The sequence below is a fragment of the Serinus canaria genome, chromosome 22 (genome assembly GCF_022539315.1).
Source record: "Serinus canaria isolate serCan28SL12 chromosome 22, serCan2020, whole genome shotgun sequence".
NCBI lineage: Eukaryota > Metazoa > Chordata > Aves > Passeriformes > Fringillidae > Serinus > Serinus canaria.
Genome location: NC_066335.1, coordinates 3951219 through 3964649, shown reverse-complemented (window position 1 = coordinate 3964649; position 13431 = coordinate 3951219). Strand labels below are relative to the sequence as shown.

The 13431-nt window shown below is 46.8% G+C and overlaps 1 protein-coding gene across 6 annotated transcripts; it reads right to left on the bottom strand.

The window, feature by feature from the left end:
- Positions 1–2304: 2304 nt before the first annotated feature.
- CDCA2 (cell division cycle associated 2) lies at positions 2305–13188 on the bottom strand. 6 transcript variants are annotated; one of them, XM_018922705.3, is made up of 15 exons: positions 13119–13188; positions 11649–12206; positions 10994–11124; positions 10273–10414; positions 9557–9753; positions 9238–9316; positions 8634–8905; positions 7981–8068; positions 7274–7473; positions 6814–6895; positions 6144–6199; positions 5383–5526; positions 4746–4920; positions 4123–4304; positions 2305–3698 (listed from the first exon to the last, which is right to left on the bottom strand). In XM_018922705.3, exons 2-15 carry the CDS (start codon positions 12145–12147, stop codon positions 2856–2858), a joined length of 3090 nt encoding a protein of 1029 aa, XP_018778250.3. In that variant the 5' UTR covers positions 12148–12206; positions 13119–13188; the 3' UTR covers positions 2305–2855. The 6 variants fall into 6 exon arrangements, with proteins under 6 accessions (XP_018778250.3, XP_018778252.3, XP_018778251.3 ...); XM_018922707.3 differs by having other exon boundaries at positions 13067–13129; XM_018922706.3 differs by lacking the exon at positions 13119–13188 and adding an exon at positions 12814–13059.
- Positions 13189–13431: the final 243 nt, after the last annotated feature.

The window sequence follows — 13431 nt, the reverse complement described above, 5'->3', positions numbered from 1 at the left end:
AGGAATGGCAATGCCATGGATTTATTTAGATGCCACTGTAAGACACAGTCTGAGCTGGAGCTCAGCACACAGAAATGGGATAAAACCACTGGAACCTCCTTCAGGCAGAGCTGGAAACCAGAAGCACAAACTGAGAGAGTCCTGCCACCCCTCTGCTGTCACACCTTGACTTCATTTTCTCTCCCCCCAGCACGGCCACTAAGACAAGGCACAGCTCCAGAAGAGCTGCTGGCACAGGGCAGGGAGGCTGCTGGTCATTCTCAGGGAAATGTTGATTTTGGAAAAGCAGATGGGAGCATGGAATTACCCTGCTGTTCCCAGCCCTGTGTGACAGCACAGGCACCAGGTGCAGGTCCCAGTTTCAGGAGTTCAGGGAGCTCCTGCTCCGAGGCAGAGCAGGTGAGATCTGGCTGTTTAAAGCCCCAAGGTGCTGCAGGGGCCTCGCACGAGGAGCTCTGGAGTCTGCAGCTCCCCCAGCTGAGCCATGACCCAGCTCCCTCTCTACCACAGATCCCTGCCCAGGTCTGGGCTGCTCAGCAAGCCCCACAGCAGCTCCTGCCATCTCCACAACCAGAAAACACAGGCAGAGCCTCCAGAGGCCATCCTGGCCTATCCCTACCCCAGGAAGGATCATCTGTCATTCCTGACAGGTATTTGTTTAATCTGCTCCTGAAGGCTCCAGTGATGGAGATTCCACACTTCCCCGGGCCCTGGGTTCCCCTGCTTGGCCATCACTGCTGTGAGAACTTTCCCCTAATGTTTAACAGAGACTTTTCCCTCTGACTAAAACACATTTCTTGTCCTTCTCAGTGCAGATGTGGAGAACAGATTATTGCCCCCCACCTCTGCACCTTCTGCACAGCTGAAGACCTGTTCAAATCCTCTCCAGATTAAGAAAACAAAATATGTTGAGGATAAATTCTATCCAGAGGACAAAAGGAACTAAAAAGCACCATAAAGAAGTAGGCAACTCTTGGAAAGAACTGCAACCTCTTCCTTTCTTGTAGCTTTCCTCACCCTGCCACTGCCATCAAGCATCCACAAATGATCCCTAACAACCCTTTTCCACCCAGCTGTGCCAGGAGGAAAATCCAAGCTTTGCTTTCCCCTCCTTCCCCTTGTTCTTCTCCTCCACCTCCCAGGTGAAGAGCACTTGGGGAGGCCCTCAGGGAACCTTGGAGAGCTCCCTGTGCTGCTGGGCTGGACCCAGGGCAGCACCCCCAGAGCTCTGGCCAGCAGTTGGGATTGACCCCTCTTGTATCCAACACTTGAATTTACTGTCTCTTCCTCCAGGTCAACTCTTTGGTCTCACTATTGCCTGACATTCAGGATGTGACAGCTCCAGTGTCACCCAGTGCTGGATCTAGTACCCAAAAGCTGCACAGAGACCCCTAGACAGCTCAAGTACAACCTGACTGCTCAGGCACAGTGATTTCCAGATGAAACTCACACCTGATTCCAGCCCAGCATTTCACTTTCCCAGTTTAATCCCAGCTCAGTTGCTGCTTTGAACAGTAAAAGGAGCAGCTATTTTTACTAATTTACTCAATTTTAAAGCTTTACATTATAACCTCAGCCAGCCTCTCAGATTTTGTCCACGATCTTTTGCAGGTCCCTTCAAGCAGAAAGCTCAGCCCAGGCTGCCCTCTCCTGGCAGCCAAGCACAGCATCCAGCCCAGAACTCTTCCCAGGCTGCTTCCAAACCTAACCCCAAAGCAAATCCCCAAGCCAAACATGAAGGCAACTGTTTTTGGAGGGATTTAAGACATGGAGATGTGGCACTTGGGGACGTGGTTTATGGGCCACAGGGCAGTGCTGGACTCTGATCTTAAAGCTCTTTTCCAACCCCAATGATTCTGTAACTCAAACAGCTTAAACACTGCAGTTTCTTTCAAGTTGCTTTAGGAATTCTTGTCTTGGGAGAAAGAGGTATAAAAATCCAACGGCTCTGGTTTCTTTCAAGCTCTATAAAAGCAGCCAAGTACATAAAGGATTTTATCCCACATCACTCTTGGTAAAAAGCAGGTCACAGAAGGGACTGTGTTGGACACAAAGCCATTTCCTCCAGGCTGGCACGGACATCCCTCTGGGCTGGAACACCCCAGGATGAAAAATGAAAGCAGCAGCAAAGCTTTATTTCAGTGCTCCAAGCAGGAAGGTGACAGAGGCCAGCAGGGGATGGACTCAGGACACACACAGGGCTGGGAAGGGCTGGAAACGAGGCACGGCCTTCCTGGTGAGGAATGCTTCTCTCCCCTCAGCCAATTTCATTTGTTAGATGAATTCATACAAATAAAGACCTAAAAGCTTTTTTTTTTCTTTAATGACCCCCAGAGAATTGTTCATGAACTCTAACACTAAATCTTACCCTAAGGAACTCCACCTCTGCTCATGCCCAAAGCCTTTTCAGAAGATAGAAACAGGTTTCCCACTTCTTGAAAGGGGAGCAAGTGATTCCTTTATTCATTGCAGACAATCTCTTTTGAGTGTATTTTTGCAATCTAGAAGGAAATATATGCAGATTTCAACAGCAATGGTCACACTCATGGGAAACAAAGCCTTGGACTAAGTGTAGCTGGAAGGACACATTTGACTCTGGTTTAGCTGCTAAAGACAAATCCACATTTATCAGGGAGAGTTTTTTAATTCTCTTCATGAGGTGCTGTAAGTGTACCAGACAAATGCTCTGAGCCAGTCTGCCACACAGTTCAGATCTTCAAGCATTTAAGGCATCAAGACAAGGAAAATGAGTTCTAAGTTATCCAGAAAATGATTAAGAAAATACGTGAGGAAATACAACTGGGAAAGAGAAGAAAACTGCACTTGAGAGACAACACAAGGCCTAAGAAGCACCTTCACTTCAGAAAATCAGAGATGCCTGAAACATCTTTCAATCTTAGCTCAAGAGTTTCTGCTGCTTCCGAGTGTTTTTGGTCACTCCTGTCCTTCCCACACACAGAGTTTGTGCTTCTCCTTCTCTGGGTGGGAGCCCAGGGCGTTTCTTGAGCTGTGGCTTCACAGAGGCTTCTCCTCCTCCACCTCCTGCCAGGACCTGCAGCAAGGGGAGCAGAGTGCTCATTCTCCTTCCCTGGGGCTGGGAAGGGGAGGAGGTTTTGTTCCCTGTGCTGAACATTCTCAGATCCTGCCAGGATGGATGTGCTGCTGCTTCTCCTGCCTTTGGGAGCAGCTGGGAGGGGAGGCTCCCTGGGAATCTCACTGGGAAGCTGAATCCAGGCAAGTCCCTGACTGCCTGCATCCTTGCTCAGCCTCATGCTGCGCCTCACCCTGACCTCAGCACTGGCCCTGCTCCTCCTCCTGCAGGCCTGCAGGGATCCCTCCTTTGCCTGGGGCACTGACAAAGCTTCTTCCACACTGTAAGAGCAAACTGGAAGATCAGCCCCAGTTATTTCCAAGTTTTCAGCAGGAGGGAAGTAGAAGGCACTGCTGCTTCTTCTTCTTCTCCTTGCTGGATCACGTCTGACAGAATCCTTCTGAGGACACTTGGATCTCTGGGCCCCCTCCTGCACATCCTCTTGTTCCAGAATTTCCAGCCCAGCTATGAGATTTCCTTGTAATTCTTCCTTTTCTATCAAGGAACTGCTTTCTTTTGCTTCTTTTTCACCTGGAGTCTCTTCGCCTTGCTGGAAATAATCAGATGTATCAAAATCACCTCCTGCATCTGGCACAGCATTTGAAAACTGGGGAGATAAAAAAAAAATCAAGGGTTTTTTTAAATTTTAATATAGGCACCAGTAATCCATAAGAACTGGTTTCAAACAGCTGAGCTGGCTACTGTGCTCCTCACCAGGTGAGTCTCCAAAATCCCAGCACTTGACAGGGAATCCTGCAGGCTGGATTCTGTTTCAGTGTGAGGCCAAACTTAGGTTGCTTGGGAAGCAGAGAATGCTGGAATGGCCAGGGATGGAAGAGACCTTAAAGATCATCCCACTGCACCCCCTGAACAGGCCCAGGCTGCTCAGAGGCTCAGCTGAGTTCTGAATGCCCAAGCCCTCCTTCCAAGGATGCAGATTCATGGCCTGCAGGCTGCCTGCTCCCCAGTTCACCCACCCCCAGTGCTTTCCCCCAGCCATGCCCCCCGTGCTCCCTGAGCCCAGCAGTTACCTCAGGAGCAGTGCCAGGAGCACATGCCAGGCTCCCTGGCACCTCAGAGCCTGCAGGCCCAGAGCTGGTGGCTGCTGCCTCCTCCAGGAGCCCAGGGGCACAGAGCCCCTTCCCACACATCCTTCCAGCCTGGGGCTCCTGGGCAGAGTCCCTGCACTTGGGATCACCCAGACCTGCACCCTCTGAACAAGAGCAAACATCGATTAATTGGTTAATTGGCTGAATGCACAACAGCTTTATGCAGTACAAGAAAGCTTCATGGTATTTTATTTTACTTATTACACTTATTTATCTATATAAGAATAACCTTCCAAAGAACCACCCCACATAAACAGTGGAGAACAAACCCAAGAGAAAGCTCTGCCCATCCCTTCACTCCTCATGCCCAACTCACCAGCTCAGACTATGAAATAGCAGCACCCAGAGTAAAGAGGTGCATCTTTTGTCACATTTACACTGGAGTCCAACAAGAACTGAATTTATCAGCTGGACATGATTAATTTATTAGATCCTCCAGACTCTGCTATTAAAGAAGCAATTAAAAGCAAAAAAATATTTTTGTATAACTGTTGAAATAAAGGAACAGAAATAGCAAAGCAAAACAAAACTAAAACCCAAATTACCTGTAAAAAGTTGATCTGCCTTTGGTGAGTTTGGAGATGACACAGAAGAGAAAACCTCTGGGATTTCAGGGATAGGGCTGAGAAGGGGTTTCCTAGAAGCCATTTCTCTTTCCCCATACAAAGATTTCTTGACTTTCTTCTTTCTTCTTTTCCCATAGGTGGGAGGTTTTTTTCTCTGAAAAGATTGAGGAGAATAAAGCACAGTGAAATTTTAATCATCCTCTACAATATTCTTCAGGAAGTGACCCATTACTGGACTTTGATGGATGACAACTGTTCCCCTAAAAGGAAGGTTCCACTTCTTCTGCCAGCTACAGAATAATCTAGAAACTCATAAGCAAAAGAGAATTTTCTAACATGGCTCCACAAGAACCACAAACTCATTTGTTGGCCCTCAAGTCTGAAAAGTGACACACAAACACCTATCCCCAAAAAGATCCTTTTGGCCCTACAAGAATTCAAGCCCTCAAGTCAGCAAGGAAAAGGGGTGGGGCAGGAAATGCAGGAAAACAAGATGGGGACGAAGGAGAAAATATTGGCAGCAACAGGGAGATCAAAATAATCCCGTAGGACACAAGGAGAGGGAAATAAATAAAAATAAAAGCAGACTTCAGCAACTGCAGTGGCTGGCACTCACCTGGGTCTTCTTGGGAGCAGCTGTGGTTGGATTCTTCTGTCTCTGGATCTTGCTCCTTCCTGGGTTTTTAGTGCCTTCGTCCTTATCAGTGTTTGTGGCTCCTGAGCTGCTCCAGTCAGGGTCCTGTGCCACGGCCCTGCCCTGCTGAGGAACAGGAGGGGGGTGCTTGGGGCACCTGCTGCCTGGAAAACCCACCACAGGCCAACAGGCACAAGAATCAAAAGGAGTTAATCTCTTCTCACCTCCTCAGGGGTTGGCACAACTGGGAATTAAATTAAATATGACAGACTCATTTCCCACAGTCCTGTTTGCGTTATAATGAAAATACAGGAAACTTTCATCTTCAGTTCTTTCTTTTAAGAAAATGGGTTATTTTTGTATATTCCTCTATTTGTTGCCTTCCCCTCCCACCAGAGCTGTCTCCAGCACTGAAGTCTGAGAGCACTTCTGGTACAATCCATTCTGTGCCTTGAAATTCCAGCAACACATTTTGTCAGATTATTTGGAAACACTTCTGGAAAATTCAATAGAAATTGTCAATTTAAGGATCAGGCTGTATTTTCAATAACTGGAAAATCACTTTCACTGAAAAATCTCATTTCCTCAAGGCACTAGCAGGAGGTATGTCCATATACCTGGACATAGATAATCCTCATACCTGAGCCTGGAAACACTTTTTAAAGCATCAAGAAGGATAAAAGAACAATTCTGCCTGAAGAAGTTCAAATAAACAAAATAAATTTATCACCAAGGAAACTCACCTTCCTCTTAGTAGAAGAACGAGTTGTTACCACATCAGGTTTGTCAGTCTCTGCTACTACAAATGAAAAAAAAAAAGGATTTTTAGTCAGTTCCAATGCAAGTTAATCACTTTTTGAGGAAATGATCTGATCCATAATTTCTATACTAGGCACTTCAGCCACTTTAGTCTTCAGTAGAAACTTAATCCTGAGGACTATCAAACATGGCAAGATAAAAATTCTACCTTGCTCTACAAAACAGAGGAAAACTCAGCTTGGGAGGATTTGGTGACAATAATTAGAACATCCAGAGCTTTCATAGATAAATACACTCAACCCACTCTCAATTCTTTTGTTGTTGGGTTGCTGTTTAAAAGTCATCAAAATTACAGTAGCAGAATCAAGACTCCAAAAAAAAATTACTTTAAGCAGTAAAATTTCCACAGAATGATATCACAAGTTTAAATAAGATCCAGTTCACCTAAAGCTCAGACAAAAACTGCAGCCACTGCAAGGAGCTTCAGAAGAAAACCTTTCCATTTAAAGGCTAGCATTTAAGTTTTAGCACAATTGAAATATATCCCCTGCATTAAAAAAATACAAACAGAAAAATAAACCAAAACCCTCAACTTTCAGTTTTCAGGTATAAAAAGATTCCTTATCTACTGATAAAAGCACAAGTGGGGGTTACCTTCTGCAATTTCAACAGGTGAAGGGGCTTCTGCAGGGGCTTCTGAACCCTCCAGGAATTCTGGGAGAGGCTCAACACCTTCCTTCAAACAAAAAATGACATTTCTTAGCAATAAATTACAGCAGATATTTGATGGACCTTGTCCATCAGTCTTTGTAGACAAAGTGGCTTTACTTTGTTTCCTTAAAGAAAACAACTTTGCTCTGTGTGGCAAAAAGAAACACAGCAGCAAAATACAAGAAAAAGTGAAGGGGAACATTTCAAGGTCCAGAAACCTTCTGAAACAGCTCTCCAGGCCAAAGTGCTGTTCAGAATTCCTAACAACTCAACTTCCCAGTGTGATGCTTTAACTCCAAGCAGACTCTGCTTTCACACTTCAGCCATTTCTTCACCAGACCCAGCAGGCTGGGGGGGAATGGACCAAGGACTGAGCACAGGGAACAGAGACCAACAGACTCACTTCATCCCAGCCAAAGTCCAGGAGGGGCAGAGGCTCCTCGGAGGGGCCCGGCCTTGCCCAGGGGCTCTGCCCTGGGGAGGCTCCTCTGCGCAAGGGGGTGTTGGCAGGCAGGCTCTGGTCAAAGATTTCGGGGCTCAGAACTTCCCCAAATGTCACTTTTTTCTTCTTTGGTGTTTTGTAGCTCTGACTGTCAGCTCTCTCTGTTGGAATAAAATGAAATGAACAGCTGGGTGAAGGGGAACTGGCAGAGAGCAGAGGCTTTGCAATAGATTTCAATATACTCCTAAAGATCACCACCCAAACAAGCAGCAAAACACCACCTTCACATGGCCTGTGAGGCCAGCCAGGACTGTCACTCTGGATTTATTTAAAAATCAAGGAAGAAACAGACCAAAAACAACTACCTGTCACCCAAGTTTCACCTGAAAAGTGTAAAGCTCCTTCAAAAATCAGGGATTCTACTGAGGTGCTCAAGGCTTTCTGAAGTTTTGAGGTGGGATTAATTTTTTCTGATAGACATTGCTTTCCTTGGCAATCTTGTTTCCCATGTCATCAGCAGGATGCCACAGAGAGGTCATTCAGTGGTGATTAATACCAATAACCAGACTTAGCAAAGAGGCAAAAACCTTATCATCACAATTTTAAACTTATTTTAAAAAGAAATAAAGGAAGCCAAGGGATTTTTTTCTTAGAAAAGGGAATCTGACCTGTTTGCAATGGTTCAGAGGCTTTTACACAACTGGAGACTGCAGCAGATTCATCACCTCCTCCATCAATGGCACTGTTTAAGTATTCCTGTCCAATTTAAGAGATACAGTTCAATAAAGATTAATTAAAATATTGTCCTCTAAGTAGCATTTACTTATCAGTCCTTTTGCTTAACCAAACCTTGTCTGCTGCATGAATAAAACTCCAAAACATTCATTTCATGGAATTATGGAATGGTTCAGGTGGGAAAGGGGCTTAAAATATCCAGTGCCACCAACCATGGGCAGTGACACCTCCCACCACCCCAGGGCTCTCCAAGCCCTGTCCAGCCTGGCCAGGGACACTTCCAGGGATCCAGGGGCAGCCCCAGCTGCTCTGGGAATTCCATCCCCCTCCCCACCCTCCCAGGGAACAATTCCTCCCCAACATCCCACCTAACCCTGCCCTCTGGCAGTCTGAAGCCATTCCTGGCACTCCAGACCTTTGCCAAGTCTCTGCTTTTCCTGTCACCCCTTCAGGGCCTGCAGGTGCCATTGGGTCACCCCTGATCCTCTCCCAACACAAGAGCTCCAAGCAAAGCTGCCAGGATGACCAAGCAGCATTAAACCATTCCCAAAGCGTTCCCAAGCCACAGCAACCATCCCCAAAGCACCTGGAAGCTCCTCCTTGGTGCAGGCCCCGAGTCAGCCCTGGGGCTGTCCAGGAGCTCCTTGGCTGGGGTTCTCTTCAGGATGGATCTCAGCAGGGAGCTGCTCTGGCAGGGGTCACTGCTGGCAGGGCTGCCAGGGGCCTGGCCTCCAGCCTGCACTGCCAGGCTCACACCCTCCACAGCCCCAGCCCTCCTGGTGCTGAGCTCTGGCACAGCACCCCCAGGGCCACTGGGCTCACTCCTGTCCACTTCAGGGCCAGCACACAGCTGGGACACTGAAGTGTTGGAAAAGGGACAAAACTTCAGTGCTGAAAGCATGAGTATAAAAGCACACACATCTCCACAGACCCTGTGCAGAAACATCCCACAGAAATGCACCAGTCTGTAAATTCTGGCTCTTTTTGTGCCACGTGTACATTTGTTATTTTCAGAAACTTACAAAACATACTAAAAAGGAGCACTATGTGAATGAAAAGTTACATCAGGATTCTACTGCATCCTAAATTGTAGACAAGGTGACAAATGTCAAATGAAACATTTCCTGACCAATATTTTTATTTCCTAATGAGAATTTAACAAAGATTTTAACAGTGCTGAATCCTCTTACCATGGCCTGTTTCCAGGGTATCTCCAGTTACAGCAGGGTCCAAGGATTTAATGGGATTTGGCTGCTCATAAACCCCTTCCTAAAGAAAGAGTTACAGGATTTTTACAACAGCACAAACTATGCAGGGTTTCAGTCCCACAGACAAGGATGTCAGAGTTTTCCTCATTCACTATTTCAGCTGAATTTATTTTCCCCAAACACCCAGGGAAATGCTTAGAAAATGCTTAGTGAATTAAATGCTGAGGAGGATTAGAGATGGCAAATGAAGAGATTGTCTGCTTTAATGTCTAACTGAGAGGATTCTCCCCATTCAAAGCACCTGTGCAGCAGCAGGCTCAGTGACAGTCACAGCTCGGTGTGGGGACAAGATGCTGCAGATCCTGAGCTCACTCCTGCTGCTCTTGGTCCCATTTTCTCTTAAATTTTCTTTCAAAGCAGCTCCTCTGTTGCCCAACATGAGCTTTTCACTCCACTGCTCCAGGTTTGGCTCTTTTTTAAAAGGTGCTTTGTTCTGGGCTGCATCAATGAAAAATAAAACAGAACCCGAACAAATCACAAAGATAAACTTCAGGTTTTTCAATGAATCCTCTTTTTGTGTTTTTCCATCAAGAGGTGCAAAAAGTCAGGAAATGTTCTAGGCAGGGAGAAGAACACATTTTTTAGATCCACTTTGAAAATTACATTACCAACCTTCAAAACAAAATAAATTATTCTTTTCATATAAATGTTATTAAGGTCAGCAATAACAGAGAAGTAAAATGAAAACCATTCTCTCTACAAAAACATTAATGCTGAGAAATCCATCAAAAAGTACAAATCTAGGAACTAAAACTGAGCACAGAGACCCAAAAATATGAGTTTTCAGAGAAACCACTAATCAGGGTGCATTAAGATGATTTAATCAAACCAAACAAACCCCAAACCAAGCAGTGCCAAGCCTAACAGAGGAAGATGATTTTGTTCTAGAAGAAGCATTTCTAGTTTCATTTCTGATATTTCAGGCAAATCCCTGACCAGGACATTTAACCAACTTACAGGAGCCTCCTGGCTGGGAAGGCTCCCCCAGGTGAGAAAGCCCAGGCTCCCCCTCAGCTTCCTGCAGGGATTCAAAGGAGGCTTGGAAAGTGTTGATCTTGTCCTTCAGTGATCTCACATTTGCAGGTTTAAAAGGACTGATCTGCCAAAACAAAATTAATCCCATCAGGCTTTTCTTCCCTCACCATTGCAGCCTTTGTGTTTTGTAATTGCACTTGGACATAAAACACGAAGAATCTAGCACTTAATCTGGCTGCAATTATATCTGTACAGAAAAAAAATAAGGAAAAAAGGAACTTTATCCAGAAATCTGGATAAACATTTTATTGCATTTGATCTGTTCCTCTAGTCTAGAATTTGCTTTCTGACAGCCCAGGGTAGTTCAAGTTAAGAAAAATCTGATTAACCAAGTCCCTCACGCTTGAAATTGACTTCACTTGGAAACAGCAACACTTTAATTACCCAAAAACCAAGTGCAGCAAACACAGGAAAGCAACAAAAATTAACATTTATCAGCAACCTCAACACGGAGAAATTCCAGCCCCTCCACAGTGTAAACAAACCCTGGAACATGCCCTGGAGTCAGTGCCCAAGGGACAGCAGCAAATCAATGGTGTCCCTTCTGCTGGATTCTTGCCAGGACTCAGCTCCCCTTCTCCCAGCACAAGGTGGCTCCTGGAGGGAATGGAAGTTGCCCAGCAGGGATTTGGGAAGGACCCACCTGGGTGAAAGGCTCTGTCTGCCTGCTGCTCCTCTGCTGGGCCAGGTACCGGATCAGGGTGTTGTTTTCTGGTGATCCCCTCAACCCAATGGTCGATCTTCTCCTAAATTTCAGTGAAGTTGGGGAAGTCCCTGAAAAGGGGACAAGAGGAGAGGTTAAAAAGAACAACAAAGCACAAACCACAAAAATGTTTTGTAATACCTAAAGCTTTAAAATGGTAATTTTAAATTTTTTTTAAGGTTGATTAATGGTATTTATTCTAAGATCCAAAATTACCTGCTCAGCCCAAGAACCGTTCCTGAGCACATCAAATAATCACAAACCAAGTCTGCCTTCCAGCTCTTCAATTGTTTGTCAGTGTTTGCAGAATTTCCCTTGCAATTCCCTGTGAAACCCAAGACACTTCATGAACTGAAGAGATGAACAGGGAGCATTTCACTGAGTAGGATCCAAGAGTTACATGGCACTGTTATCCGGTGTGTGGGATGTCCTGGAACGATGCTGCAGCAAGAGCCTCTCAGGGAGTGCTCCTGGGCACATCCAACTCTCATCACCTGAATCTCCCTAAATTAGAGCCTGTGGAATGAGACTGGCCTAAAGGAGCTAGAGAAGCCCCTGTGAGAAGGACAAAAGCCATTTGTCACCCCAGCCTTACCTGTGGGTCGTGTTCCAAAACTCTCCCGAGCAATCCCACACTCAGGACTCAGCAGAGCAGCAATTCCAATGGGCTTTTTCCTCTGCTCAGACACTCCAAAATCAGGTTTTCCTTCCACTTTGTCCCTCTCAGGAGTGGAGAAGTCACTTCCTAAGGGAACAGCTGGGCTGCTGGGCAAATCCCCCCTGGTGTGGAAGGGCAAGGGGGGCACAGGGAGCACATCCCCCCTGAGAGGCCCAGAGCAGCCCCCAGGGAGCTGCCAGCCCACAACAGCCCCCTGCGGGGGACACCAGTTCTCCTTGGGGCCTTTGGGGCACTTCAGAACACACTTTGGTGACCGTGTCTGGTGTCCATCAGTGAGATTCTCCTTCCTGGATGGTCTGGTGACTTTGGACTGGGTCACTATGCAGCTCTTCTGGGCTCCTGACAGAGGGAAAGAAGCCTCCTTCTTCTGTTCATTTTCTTTAACTTTCAGGGGAATTTTAGATCCTCTGAACATTGTTTGGCACTTATCTGAAGGAACATCCACTCAGCCTTTGCTGCTGTAATTACAGATTCCTATTAAAAATAAAAAAAAATAAAACCTTATTACTTGCTAAGAGCAAGAGCTCCCTACCACACTCAAGTTTCTCCCAAATCTCCATTTTTCCTGGACAAGGTGTTTAATAGTGGGGTGGGAAGATAAACCTAACCCCAAAAACCCGCAGGGAAAGGACACAAGGGGCAAGGACAAAAAAGAAAACCACAGAGCAATAAAAACCTGCATTGTAAACATGCAAAGGAGTGGCTAGGGGAGAGGAGCCACAAGGCTGTCATGTCACTCTGTCAAACGTCACATTAATAGAAAATACGTGTATAAAATACAATAATCACCAGCACACTGCGACTGCTTTGCTCCAAGCGTTACAATAAATATCAGCAGTTTAACACTACTTTTAATAACACTAATTAGTAGCAGCAGAAAGAGAATACAAGTCTTGGAAAGAAATCAGCTGAAGAAACCCTAGTATTATGTATTTTATAAACTACCACTAGCTTTTAAGGAGAAACTTGAAAAGGTTTGGTTTTTTCGCAGTTAGTTTCTTAAGTTAATGACGTACAACCCAATAACGTAACTCTGAAACTTCCCTTCTGCAAACACGCGCACTTTTAGAGATGAAATTACCTAAATTAATCTGCTATACAACACCTGGGCAACCATTTTCTTTCTTGTTTTTTTCTTTTTCTGCTCTGAGGCCCAGCGGAAGCCGATGGCTTCAGTCACAGCCACGGCCGAGGGGGGAAGAAACTCCCAACGCGGGGCTCCCGGGTCTGTACCGGCCCCTGGGCACTCGCACCCCGCAAGCCCGGAGCGCACCCCGAGTTTCCCCGGTACCCCCCGGGTATCCCTCAGTATCGCCCAGGTGTCCCCCGCGTACCCCGCGCCCTCCCGAGCGCCGCCCGCTCCCGTCCCCGCCGGGCCGCCCTCACCTGGGCCCGCGCCCGTCCCGCCTCACGCTTTCAAACCGCGCCACGCCCCTGCGGATCCCTCCGCGCCCCCGCCTCTTCCCCACCCCCAGCGCCCGCCGCCGCCGCCCCGGTCCCAGCAGCACCGCACGGAGGGCGGGTCATGGGGGCAACCCCGCAGCGCTGCTGTGCCCCGGGGATCTGCGGGGCTCGGCGGGACGGGGGGACTCTTTGAGTCGGCGGAGAGATCGCGGCCGTTGGGCCGCAGCACCGCTTTAGTACGGGAGAAAAAATAAAATGATTAAATGAATTCATTCAACGGCCGGCGCGCACGTGA